Consider the following 12,774-nt stretch of genomic DNA (forward strand, 5'->3'; position numbering starts at 1 on the left):
ACACCTCCTCGGAGACTGGAGCAGCACACCCAGCCTGCCCGCCCAGGGTCTACCTCCCACAGCAGCAGCAGTTGACACAAACACACACTACTAACTGGGTATCAGTTTTTAAAACTTTTTTTATTTTTTAATTTTTTTTTAGTTTTTATTTTATATTATCTACAAAGTAAAAGTTTTCCCTTAACTTAAAAGTTGAACCACTGTAGACAGTGATTGCCTCATCAAACTTGATTTATAAATAATAATCCGTCAGTTTGGCGGTAAGAATTTACTGAACTTCTGTCAAGTTTAGTAAAAGGGCGTTCCAAGTCTTGATTTTTTTTTTTTTAAAGCGGTAATAGCAGCAAGAATCACTCTTGTTACTTCTTTTGCTAGCTGATGTGTTCATGACTCTCAAGGGCCATTAAGAAATAAATAACTTCCAGTTTCAGCAAGCAGAGCTGGGTACTTGCGGACCCTGCAACAGCACATGGAATTATGAACAGCCACGGGTCCCTATATGCCTCTACTCGGTCCAAACATCCTCCACTGCAAGTGAGCTGTTAGCATTCCTATCGGATGTTAAATCAGTGTATCTTTTTTAAAAAAACAAAATAAATGAAGTTCTAGTTTTCTGTGCTTCCAGTTGGTAGAAGCAGTAGAAGGGAGGGGGGAATTTGGCCTTTCGGTTCCTCCAGGGCAGCCTTACAACTGCTGTTGGTGGTGGGCTTGTACTGTAAAAAAGAAAAGTGGCTATTGAAACAACACAGGCACCGCTGCCCACCAGCCTAGTGTCTGCAGCACATCACTGTCGACTACTCTTGTGCTCGCTGATAAGACTGGAGGTGTATGCTGCCCCCTCCCCCCAGCTGCAGCCAAGGTGGGGTTGGGGAGGGAAGGGGGTGAGGAGAAACAAACCAGTCAGACGTAAAACCACTTCAGATGCAAGTCCTGGACTTGGGCTTGTGGGGCAGGAGCACAGGCCTTCACACCCCCTCCCACTAACACCAGCCAAGCACCACTGCTTTCCAAGTCACAGGGGAAACAGGTGTCATCACAGCAGCCATCCAGTACGAGACATCATGGGTGTCCTGTGTCAGGGCACAGGCTGGGGCTAAAACTACACTCAAACCAGTCCGCACACAGCACGTGCTCATCAGTGTTCTTCTCCAAGCTACAATCAAACTCGGCCACAGGCATAAACCCCCCACATCCGCCTGTAAGGACTCAGGAAGGAACACGCTTGCCCTGTCTAGCCTGTCATACATAACCAGGAAGGCCAACTGAGTCCTCGGCATGCATCAGAATGAGGCTGCTGCTGCTTCTCAAGCCAACCCTGATACCAGCAGAACACACACAGACTGAGCTCCAGAGGCCCTGAGCCCTGATGCTCCCTGACCGCCACGATCCCTCCTGCGCACACTTGGACGGGCCTTGCTAGTCAGGTTTGAAGCCTGAAGCATTTGGTCCTGCCTGCCATTCTACCTGTGTGAGCAGAATGCTCGGGGTGCCCCGGCGGCCCCTGCACACACACGCCTCACCTGAAGGGTGCGTCATATAGGGGAAATGCGCTGTTGTCGAGACTGGAATGGGCTGTAGTGCACTTTGAGCGAGGGCGGCCTGGGGACCGCCGGGTGGCTGTGTCGTCATTAGCATCATTGGCGCATGGGCAGTTGGATGAGAAGGAACCATTCCTGACTGTACATGAGCCTGAAACAGAGAGCTCTTTTACGCATACAGGCAACATCTCCGTCTTAAACAACAAGTCAACTGTTCCTTTCATTGGACTGGGGCTCAAGAAGGGGCAAGATGGACATCCTGGGTCACCTTGAGGCAGATCCTGCAGGGTTGAGATGGGGACACTGGCCACAGCCTCCTAGTCCCCAGCACGTCTGCTCAGATTACCACACAGGGCAAGGTTTCACCAAGAGCAGGCTTCTATTGGGGTGGGAAGGTCATTTTCTTAGCTTGCTATGGCACAGGGCCAAGGGTATCAATGCCCTTTTCAAGTCAGAGAGCAACTGACAAGGGCCATGATGGGGACTGCCTCACAGCACCCTCTTCAGCTTCCTGAGTCTTTCCTCCTCCGCACTTCCCCAGTCGTGATGGGTTCCCCAGATGCAGGGTGAAGCAGCACTTAGGCCCCTCACTCTAAAAGCCTAGCTGATGGAGCAAAGGCCGCAGTTAATGGCTCCACGGAGATGAGAGAGCAATCTCAAGTTGGGTCAACCTGGTGCTCCGTACCAAGTGGCAGCAAGTTTAAGTTAGAAAGGTGAAGCTGGCTGACTGGCTGGCAAGCTCAACCTCGGCTCTGCAGACAGTGGGCAGAGCAGGAAGAGGCTGCTTCCTGCCTCCCATCCTGTGCACTGTGCTAGCTAGACCATCACTCCAGCAAAGCACTGGTTCACACCTTCAAACAGGTCCATGGCTGTTTCCTACGTTAGCCTCTTACTCTTGTACACAAACAAGCGAGTGAGGTTTGGGATGAGCCCATCTTACACATAAAGTCACAGCCTCTGCTGGATGCTTATAGGAACCTGACTCTCTCAAGTCTCACTCCATCAGATCACACTGACCAAACGGACTCCCCTCCCCACTGTTGCCAGCCAATCAACAGGAGAATACCCTACAGACCCTTACCTCTAGGGGGAAGGACACCTAGGAACAAGCTAACCTTCTGCAAGAGACCCAGCTACACGGCATCTGCAGCTCACACCTTGCCAGAGCCTCACTGGCACACTGTGACAGGAAATGGAATCATTCAGTAACTCTTCTAAGTAAGACCCGCCTCAGGGAGCTGTGATCAAAAGTAAGAGACATCTGATGCAGCCACCTTACGCTAACAGCTACAGGAAGGGCCTACCCTGGCCCTGGGCTGCCCTGGCTCTATCAGCAACCACACCTTTCAACCTCAGAACTTTACACTGTAGGAAAGAAAGCTCCAGATGATCTTGGGGCAACCCTGGAGCATCAGTTGCACTGCACCACAGTCCAAGGCCAAGCACTCAGGAAGCACAACACAGGACTGCAGCAGATAGAGGGTAACCAGGCAAACAAGTGAGACACTAACAGGCCTAGTGCAGTCACCTCAGAGAGTGGAGAACCATCGAAGGCCTACCTGCCATCCTGCCCTCAGGCTCCCATGTGTGCGTGTGTAGGTGTCTGTATGTGTACACATATACACATAGTGGTGAAGCTAGAGACGTAGCAAAGCAGACACAGAAAGGAAAGGACTGGGGTGCATTCCAGACTCAAGAGAGTTTTAAGGTCTCAGCTGGGAAATGCTAAATCACAATTTCACTGATCCATCACAAAATCATAGCAACATTCACTGAGGGCCAGAAGATCACGTACTAAGCAGGAAGGGGGAGACAGGCAGATGGCACCACACACAGGGTTTCCTGGCTTGGGGAGCACCTGGCTCCTTGCTGCTTCTCTGACAACCACCACACCCCTATGTGGCCTTCACAGAAACTTGGCTAGTGCTGGTTTACCTGAGGTACGTGGGCCATGTGGGGTGGGGTGGTATATGCCGGCTGAACGTGAGAAGGATGGATGGTGAAGACTGTCTGTTGTGCTGCTGGAAAACTGCTCTGTGGAGATTGTGTATTAGAAGCAGGTGTCATGGAAGGTGGGGTTGGTGCCAGCCCCGCGTGGTAAATGGCTGACTGCTGCTGTGGACTGGCCAGATGAAGAGCCTGGGCGGCCTGGTGTTGATGGTGCTGCAAAGCAATGGGAAACTTCTTTACCGAGAAGCCATTAGAAATCAGAGCTTTATAAAAATAATAGACAGACAGACAGACAGACAGACACACACACACACACACACACACACACACCCGTGAGCGCGAGAGAGCTCAAGTCTTAGCTAGACAATTACAAGTCCAAACAAGTTGAGGTGGAACAAATGACAAGATGTCAGAGGCATTAACTGCCCTACTAGCACATGTGACTAAAGAAGCCAGCACTACTATTTGGCTTCAGTAATGAAATTCCAGAGAATGTTTTACACTTAACTAAGAACTTTAATAAACTAGACCAGCTTTGGCCCTCTTCCACCCCACCCCCAGCCACCCATTTTCTCTGTGTAGCCTTAGCTGTCCTGGACTCAATTTGTAGACTACAATGGCCTCAAACTGAGAGATCTGCCTGCCTCTGCCTCCTGAGTGCTGGGATTACAAGCCTGCACCACTGTGCCCAGCTCTAAAGCAGCTTTTCAATATTTGTGTTTCCACTATTTACTCTTAGGGTATGGCTTACTTGCTGGGAATTGAACTCACAACCTCTGGAGGAGTAGTTAGTGCCCTTAACCTCTGAGCCATCTCTCCAGCCCCCTTGATGTGGCATTTTCAGGCCTCCTCTGTAACCCACAACTGCCTGCAGCTGCATAAGGATGGCTGCTCTATAGATCCTGGTCACATAGAGCCTTGTAAGCAGCAGGGACAAGGAAGCAGCTGTGCTCGCACAGGCCATACCTCCCCTTACCTGAACAGGACTGGGTGCAGGATGACTTCCACCATGCTGGCTTTGTTGCTGTCCGGTGGGAGTGGCCGCAGGCTGAGGATGGGGCGTATGTGGATGCAGGGTTGCATTAGGATGTGCATACTGCTGAGCAAGGGAGCCCGTGGAGACTGAGGTGAAAGGAAAAGGAATGTGTAGAATTGAGACACACTGATGACCACTGTCAGCCCAATATGCCTCACTGACAGTGCTTTCCCAACACTACAATCTAGCCCATGCTACTGCCATTCTCTGCAGCCATTTCTATCAGGCACAGTATGAAGACAGATGTAAAAGCTCTGCTTAAGAAGGCCAGCATCTCATCACATGCTATAGCTCTAGACATTAACACTTAGTCGAATTTACTCAAAATAGTCCCCGTTTCTTCTGGAGGCTTAAAAGCATAGGCAGAAACAAGTCCAACAATCACACTGGCCCACATAAAGAGAGGTGCAGCCCGCCTCTCTCTCGGCCATCTTCTGGCTACCCTCACCATGCTACTGCCTTGGAGTGGTCCCAGTACACCAATGAAACTGGGAGCAAGGACAAGGTCACTACCGTTCAGTCAATCACTGTATCCACTCTAAGGTAGGCATACTCTGTCCCTAGAGAGTCTCCTACTAAAGCCTGGGGACCACACTGACCCCATCCTGTTAGCTAGAGAACACGGAAGGAAACATGAGCTTGTTAGAGTGTGACTATAAGGACAGAGACCCAGAGGTGCTCTTTCCCCATCTAGTGGGGCCCCACTTTGGTACCAAACAAGGAGAACAAGTATTGGGTGAACCTGTGCCTTCACAAAGCAACAGGCTGGGAATGAAAAGTCCAGGAAGGTCTCACTGCTCTGTGACTCCTGACAGCTCATGAGTAAAACTTAACAGTGAGCAGAAACCGGAGTGCACTCGAGCACATGTATAGCAGCACCAGACCCTTAGCCCTCCACAGCCAGGCCCCCACACAGATGTTGTCATATCACATTCATGCTCTTCAGATAATGTCAGCAAACACATGGGGTGTGGCAGAGTAGAAGCAACACTTCAGGGTCAGCACCAACGTTCCTGAGAATGGAGAACTCTGGCTGTGTACAACCTGAGTGGTCCAGAGGGTTAGGAACAGGAAACATTCCTGAGATGTCACAGTGCAGGGCAGGGTACTCTATTCCCAGCCTATGGTCTTGAATGGTGAATGCCATCTGAGAGGGCAAAGCAGGATGCTAGAGCTGGGATGGATGACCTGTGCACCCAACCACCAAGGCCACAACCGTCACCAGTGTTGCTCAGTATGCAGGTGAAACTGATGACAACAATCTTGTTTAGACCCTGGGAAAGCTTTGAGGTAACAGGCATAATCTCACCGGGTTTTCAGTGTGATGATTTTTCTGAGTAAGGGGAGTAGTCTGTCTTCTGACTCACTGGCTAAAAGCCACCCATAACCCTCACAGCACTTGGAGCTCCTTTTCTTTTTGGAGACAGGGTCTGCTAATGTAAACTAGGCTACTGGGCGGTAATGACAGGTATAAATGTCTCATTTTAAAACCACATAAAGTGTTTATTAAGTGTTTCCTTTGTAGCACCGTTAAATCCAACTGATGGAAAGCAATCTTCAAATTCTACTTATGAGGTTTCATAAAGAGTGGGTAGAGAGGCTCAAGCGCTCTGAAATTTCATTAGTAATTACTTCCTAAGTTTCAGAATACAAAAAAAGTTTTAAAAGGCTTGGAGACACAGCACAGCTTTGCCCAGGAGAACGTCCTGAGTTTCACTCCCAGAAAAGGAGGGAGAAACAACAAATAACTCTGAAGGAAATTCTTGCAAGATGCTGCACTACCTTTACCATGGCAACACAGCTCTGCAGTAATAGTGACTATGTCCATGAAATCTCAGAGTCAAAATCTGTCAATTGGGAAAATGTAAAGGTCTTGATTTTGTCATTTGAAAAAAGAAAGTTTCCCCCCTTTCTCTTTTCTTTTTCTTTCAGAGCTCCAGTTGACCTGAAACCCTGTTACCCTGTGTCTATCTTTCAGAGGGACTGGCACCAGCATACCACACCCAGCCAGGGTCAAACAGCTGTAATACTTACTTATAGTTTATGCTGAGGATTGAAGCCAGAGCTTCCTGCATATTAAGTACACAGTCTACCACTGAGCTACACCCTTAGCCACGTTCTTAAGATTTAATACTTAAGTAAAGGCAGAGCCTAGTGGAGTCCAAGCTACCTCAAGCTCAGCAGGCAGCTGAGGATGACCTTGAACTTCTAAGAGGCTCTCCTGCTTTAGCTTCTGACGTGGTGCGGTCATAATTTCAACACCATGTTCACTTTTAAATTTTATTTTTATATGCAAGGTCTTGCTAGCCCCAAACTCTCAGGCTCAGTCAAGCTTCCTGCTTTAGTCTCCTGAATAGGCAAGACATAGATAGTGCCATGTCTAACTTTACGTGTTGAAAGACCTCAAAACTATTATTATTGCTGTGGCTGTAGGCAAGGGGGTGGGAGTGGAGGAATTTGACTCAGCTCATGTGGAAGGCAGCAGAGTCGGTTTTCTCCTTCTGCCTTTATGTGGATTCTGGAGATTGAGCTCTAGTTGCCAGGCTCTCACAGAAAATGCATTTTTATCATTGAGCCATCTTGCTGGCCCTATTATATCTTTCAAAAAGACATTTTTGGTATGCATGAATGTTTTGCCGTATGTAAGTCTGTGCAACACATGTGTGCAGTGCCCACAGAGACCAGAAGCAAGCACTGCATCTGTGGCACTGTAGTTATAGATGGCTGTGAGCAGCCACGTGGGTGCTGGGAACCAGCCCTAGCCAGGCTCTTCACTGCTGAGCTGTCCTCTCCAGGCCCCCACTATGCATTTTAACAAGTATCTCTGTAGCAGGAGCATTCTAGCTTACAGGTTCTCTCACAGCACCGGTGCCGTAGGGAGCCCGCAGTGGCTGGGTCCACACAGGCTTTGTCTATAAAAACCTAAACAGAAACAGAGCTCACACCCCTTGTAAACAGAAAGGAACAAATCCTTAGAAGTGAAAACCGGATGTGTGCTGCAAACACCACTTTCAGGAGCACCACTAGAGATGCTTTCATCTGGTCACTTTGTGGCTCAAGCACCTTACACAGCTCTTTCCCCTTGAATATGAAGTGAGAACCTGGGGAATGGCAACCAGACACTGTAATCCCAGTGCAAGCACAGCCAAGGATGATACTTACTGGAGAGAAGGGAATTATAAGAACAATAGGGGGAAGAGAGCAGAGCCAGGGAAGGTAAGTAAGCAGAATTTGGGGAGATCGGAGAGCAAGGCTTTCAGGGCAGGGCAGGAGTCAAAGGTCTCTGCTCTTCTGGCTAATTTAACTACTTGGAAAGTTCTGAAATGGCTACTCGCCAGCTAAAGCACTACTTACAAGGCTTGCACAGCCTCGTGAGAGCTGGTGAGGAGGTGAGGCCAAACCTTTAACATTAGCTACCTTTCAAAAACAGCTAAGTCAAGGTGTTAACAGAAGCAAACTTAGGGCCTCATGTTTAATCTGTACACAGGTTCTGTCATTTTGATCTTGGATGACAAGCCATTGGTGATCACCAGCACTTGGAAACTCTGGAAATAAGCACAACAGGGCCCTCCAAGCTCAACAGTAATTCCAAAAAGGAACTGTAACTCAAAGGAGCAAATTTTAGGGGGCAGAGGGGACAAAGGACAGCTAACTGAACTAGCAGTGGCGACTGAAGCCCCAATAGCGGCTGTAGACTTCCTTGCTGACTCCTCTCAGGAGGAAGCTATGCTCAGGCTGTCAGTGCTTAGGGATGACGATCAAGGACCTTTCAAACATTTACCGGGAAAATGACCATAACCGAGTGAGGGAAACTGCACTTGGGACCTCAAACTCTATCCATAAAGCTCTCACGGACAGTCTCAACAAGACGACTTTCCCAAGAGCATCTGAAAGGACTCCATTTGTTAACTTATCCCAGGGACCAAAAAATTCCAATTAATTTTGGACACCTGACCAAAGCTTGGCACAATTAATTAAAAGTTAAGGTCAGAATGTTCCCAAAACTCTTTATCTTTATCTGTATTTGTAGTCATCCCAAACTTTAGACCCTAGGTCAAGAATGTAAAAGCTTAGCATTCTCCAGAACAATGTTTCATACAAAAAGACATTAGCAACACACATTTCTAAAGGGTCTTTTAGTAATCAGTACCCATGTGGGCCTACTTTATTGTAAAACACTGCCTTGGAAACAGGGAAATTTCATCTATCAAGTTCATGAGGGAAGAAGGCGGCCTAGATCCCATATTGCCGGCCTCGCGAGGCCCTCTCATGCTGAAGGAATCTCTGGACACCACAACTGTATCTGCTCCCAGTACTTTAAAGCCTCTAGTCATGTAAAGACAGAGAAGACAGGACTGCTTCTCTAAGTACCTCGCCCACCCTGTGCTGTAAGGAACCTCAGTGAGGACACTACAAAGCTTTAAGCTTTATACAAGCATGTGGCTTGGTCCAAAACAGCATTAACTGTTACCTGGATGAGGAAAGCATAAGGCATCTTCCACAGTTACACTTTGGCTTTGTGTGCTGCTTCATGAAACAACTCAGCCTTTCTCTCACTCCAACTTTTTTTCTTCCTCTTTTTGTTTTTGTTTTGTTTTTTGAGACAAGGTTTCTTTATGTAGTTTTCACTGTCCTGGAACTTGCTCTGTAGACCAGGCTGGCCTCCAACTCATATCAATCTGCCTGCCTCTGCCTCCCGAGTGCTGGGATTACAGGTGTGCGCCACCACGCCCAGCTGACTCCACCTTTTTAAAACTGAGCACAGTTCTTAAACACAAACACAGTGACAATTCTTTACTTTTTTTTTTTATACTAGGAAATGAAATCAGAGCCTGGTGCTAGGGCAAATATTCCACCACTGAGCCACATCCCCAGCCCAGACATGCACACTTTGAATGATTTTGTCTGGTAGAAGAAAAATACACTTAGCTACTTTAACATGTATCCCTTAAATTGTGTTTACTGTGTAATTAAAATTAGTATAAAAAACCCAACTCACTGGCAAAGTAGAAAGAAGGGCTTGTCTCCTTGTTGTATGGTAATTTGGGACATGCTGAATTTGGGAAATAGAAAGGTAAATTAGCCTCTTGCGGTGTGCATTCCTGATGGTCTTTTGTACTCTTGCACGGCTCGTTTTGACAGGGGTGACCAGCACTGTAAATAAGCATTGCTGCAGAGATTTACAAGCCAAAAGGACTGAACCGGAAGGCTTTCCTTCTGTACTGAGGTAGCAAGCCCGCACGCTGACTTGCTTAAATAAAAAGAATAAGATTATTATCTGATATAGAACCATTAACTGATAAAAAGATCAACATGCCATCCATCAAACAGCCTCCACATAAGCAATGTACCCAGAAAAAGCAGTATTTAAGCAAATTCATGAGACATAATTTTCCATAGCAACATAAATGTGATCACAAGCCCTTGGTAGTGAATCCCAAGGTTCATGATACAAACATACATATTATACCACTTTTTCTAAAATGTGCCTGTACAAAAGGGTGTAATTAAAGCACCTGGGAGAATGCATGCCAACATTAACAAGTAGATGTCAGAAGGATTATGGGAAATTTTATTTTGTTATGCTAATTGCACTTAAAAAACTTATCTGCATTAAACTACACGTGTCAAAAATATATAGCTGGGCGTGGCTGTGCACACTTTTAATCCCTGCACTTGGGATTAGGCAAGGTAGAGGTAGAGGCAAGTAGACTTCTGAGTTCAAAGCCAGCCTGGCCTACATAGCAAGTTCCAGGACAGCCAGGGCTACATAGAGAGACCCTGTCTTTTTGGGGGGACTGCGGACAGGAAGGACACATTAAATTCCTCGGGCTGACTTGTCAGTCAGATAGCTTTATCACTGTTTCTGAAAATGAAGCCACTGCTGTAATACCAACTCAGATGAACCAGAGACTAGATGGGAGTCTAAAACAGAAGTTATAGCGACCTCTTAGGAGGGCAAAGGCAACAGGGTGAGGATGCTAACAAAGTCCTTCCTTAGAAAGAGACAAGATCAGACACCATGTAGCCTTCCTTAACATGAGGGCCTTTGCTTTGACTGTACCAGTAACTATCAACAAAAAGATTACTTGAAATCAGCAGCAACAACTGAGGACAAAGCATCACAACATCATAAAATCTCAAAGTGTAGCTAGAAATCAACACATTCAAATATCTGATTTCTTGGGTTATATAAAATGAGTACTTTTCAAAGGAAACAAACATAAAATTAGCATTTCCGTACAACAGTTTTCAATCAGTATATTTGGTATAACTGATCTGTGGAACAGCCAAAATAACTGAAATGAATGACAAAGTCCTGACAAACTTATCTAAACATATTAAAAAATGACTTGTGACTGAAAAACAAACAATTCACTTCCTTGTGTGCTTTTTTAGGACCTGCATGACAAAGGCAAATGTGGATGAGCAGCCTCACCACGCATGCAGGCAGGCACCTTCTGCACAGCACTGCACTGGCAGCCACACAGTGGCTGGTCCTAAGAGTACTGGAAACCTCAGCTCCAAGCTGCCTCTTAATCCAACGGGATGCCAGAACAGATGAGGAAAGAAGTGGTCTCTTCTACTTCACGCTGTAAGCAGAAATGTCCAAACAATCTAAAAAGCTCTTTAACCAAGCCTTTATCAAGCTGGAAAACTGCAGAAATGCATGCAAAGTGCAAGACAGCCAGCAAGAGTCACCAGCAACGTTTCCATACAAGGTCTGATCCAGCTCCATGGAGCACAACTCAACACACACTAAGGAACACATCATGGTGAAATTATAAACCAGGCCAGGCTGTCACTTTATAAATCAAATTACAGGGGACTTTTATTTGAGACTGGGTCTTGCTGTGCCACCCAGACTAGTCTCTGAATACCTGGTTTTCTTTTTCCTGGTTTTTCAAGACAGGGTTTCTCTGTGTAGCCCTGGCTATCCTGGACTCACATTTTAGACCAGGATGGCCTCAAACTCAGAGATCTGACTGCCTCTACCTCCCACCGCTGGGATCACAGGTGTGTGCCACCATGCCAGGCAAAAGAAATGTTTTCTAAAGAACAGCAATTTGCAATTGCCCTACTCTTTATTTCAAATGCCTAGTGCACAGTAATAACAATAATAAAAATAAATAAATACTAGATGTTAATGATCAAAAACTCTTAAGTGTTAATGTGGAAAGGCAGACTTTAAAGCTTTATAATGTATCCTAACTGCTAATGAATCCTGGTGACAGGTATGTGTCCGCTCAGAACATATGCGTGTGGTCACAGACACAGGGAGAATGGCCAGGGTGCCCAATCCTACTCTTCTCAGTCAGCATAATGTTAAGCCATCAAGAAGGACCAGTAAGTGTTTCCAGGAACCTGTAAACTTAATTGTTCTGTATATGCTCATTAAGGCATCAAACTGAGAAGATGAGATACAAGGTCTATACGGCTGCATGCACACTTCTCAGTGCAGGAATAACCCAAACTTAACACTCCAGAACAGTTCATTTAAAGTTGGGAGTAGTTCAAGGTGTGCTATAAAAAGCATACAAGCATACTGTAAGGTGGTCCAATGACTCTACATGGTAAGATGTGGAAGTTTATCTTGCAAGGCTTAGGCAGGATAAACATGAGTGGGGGGGGGGGGGGCAGAAAAATGCTCTCCTATTAATTTTTTTTCCTCCCCTGAAACAGGATCTCACTATATAGCTCTGCTGTCTCGGAACTCACTCTATAGACCAGGCTGGCCTTGATCTCACAGAGACCTGCCTGCTTCTACCTCCCAATGCTGGGATTAAAGGCATGTGCCACTAAACCTAGCTCATTTCATCCCCTTCACCCCCCCACCCCCCGCTGGGTCTGTGGAGCCCTGGCTGTCCTAGACTTACTTTGTAGATCAGGCTGGCCTCGACTCAAACTCACAGAGATCTGCCTGCCTCTGTCTCCTGAGTGCCACCACACCTGGCTACCATTTCATCATTTTTTAAAAAAGAAGAAACATGTCAAGACAGAGGAACTGCAGGTACAAAGTAAAAGTAAATTGCCAATACTTGTGAATCAAACACAAGTTGTTTTCGTTTTAAGATCTTAACACTCAATGGCACAAGAGTCAGGTTATTTTTTACTCCTTTTTGCTTTTTGAGGTAGGGTCTCTATGTTGTCCAGGCTTATCTATAAGCCCTGGGCTTAAGTGATCGTACCTTACTTTCCCCCTCACCCCTAGTAGCCAGGATGTGGTTACACCACCTCACCTACCTCAGG

General features: G+C 46.6%; 1 protein-coding gene across 10 annotated transcripts in view; it reads right to left on the reverse strand.

Moving 5' to 3' along the window:
- Nucleotides 1-101: 101 nt before the first annotated feature.
- The window catches only part of ATXN2 (ataxin 2), a 91,555-nt gene continuing 78,882 nt past the window's right edge, over nt 102-12,774 (reverse strand). For 7 of the 10 annotated variants that reach the window (XM_084762094.1, XM_084762086.1, XM_084762091.1 and 4 more), the window contains 5 exons: nt 9,524-9,577; nt 4,465-4,610; nt 3,474-3,701; nt 1,521-1,689; nt 102-713 (listed from right to left, as the gene is read on the reverse strand). In XM_084762094.1, coding sequence (XP_084618220.1) covers nt 685-713; nt 1,521-1,689; nt 3,474-3,701; nt 4,465-4,610; nt 9,524-9,577 — 626 coding nt within the window. In that variant the 3' untranslated portion in view covers nt 102-684. The remainder of the gene's footprint in view (nt 714-1,520; nt 1,690-3,473; nt 3,702-4,464; nt 4,611-9,523; nt 9,578-12,774) is intronic. The other 3 variants (XM_084762093.1, XM_084762090.1, XM_084762092.1) reach the window with 2 other exon arrangements.

The sequence above is a fragment of the Acomys minous genome, assembly GCF_964271855.1.
Source record: "Acomys minous genome assembly, chromosome: 16".
Taxonomy (NCBI): Eukaryota; Metazoa; Chordata; class Mammalia; order Rodentia; family Muridae; genus Acomys; species Acomys minous.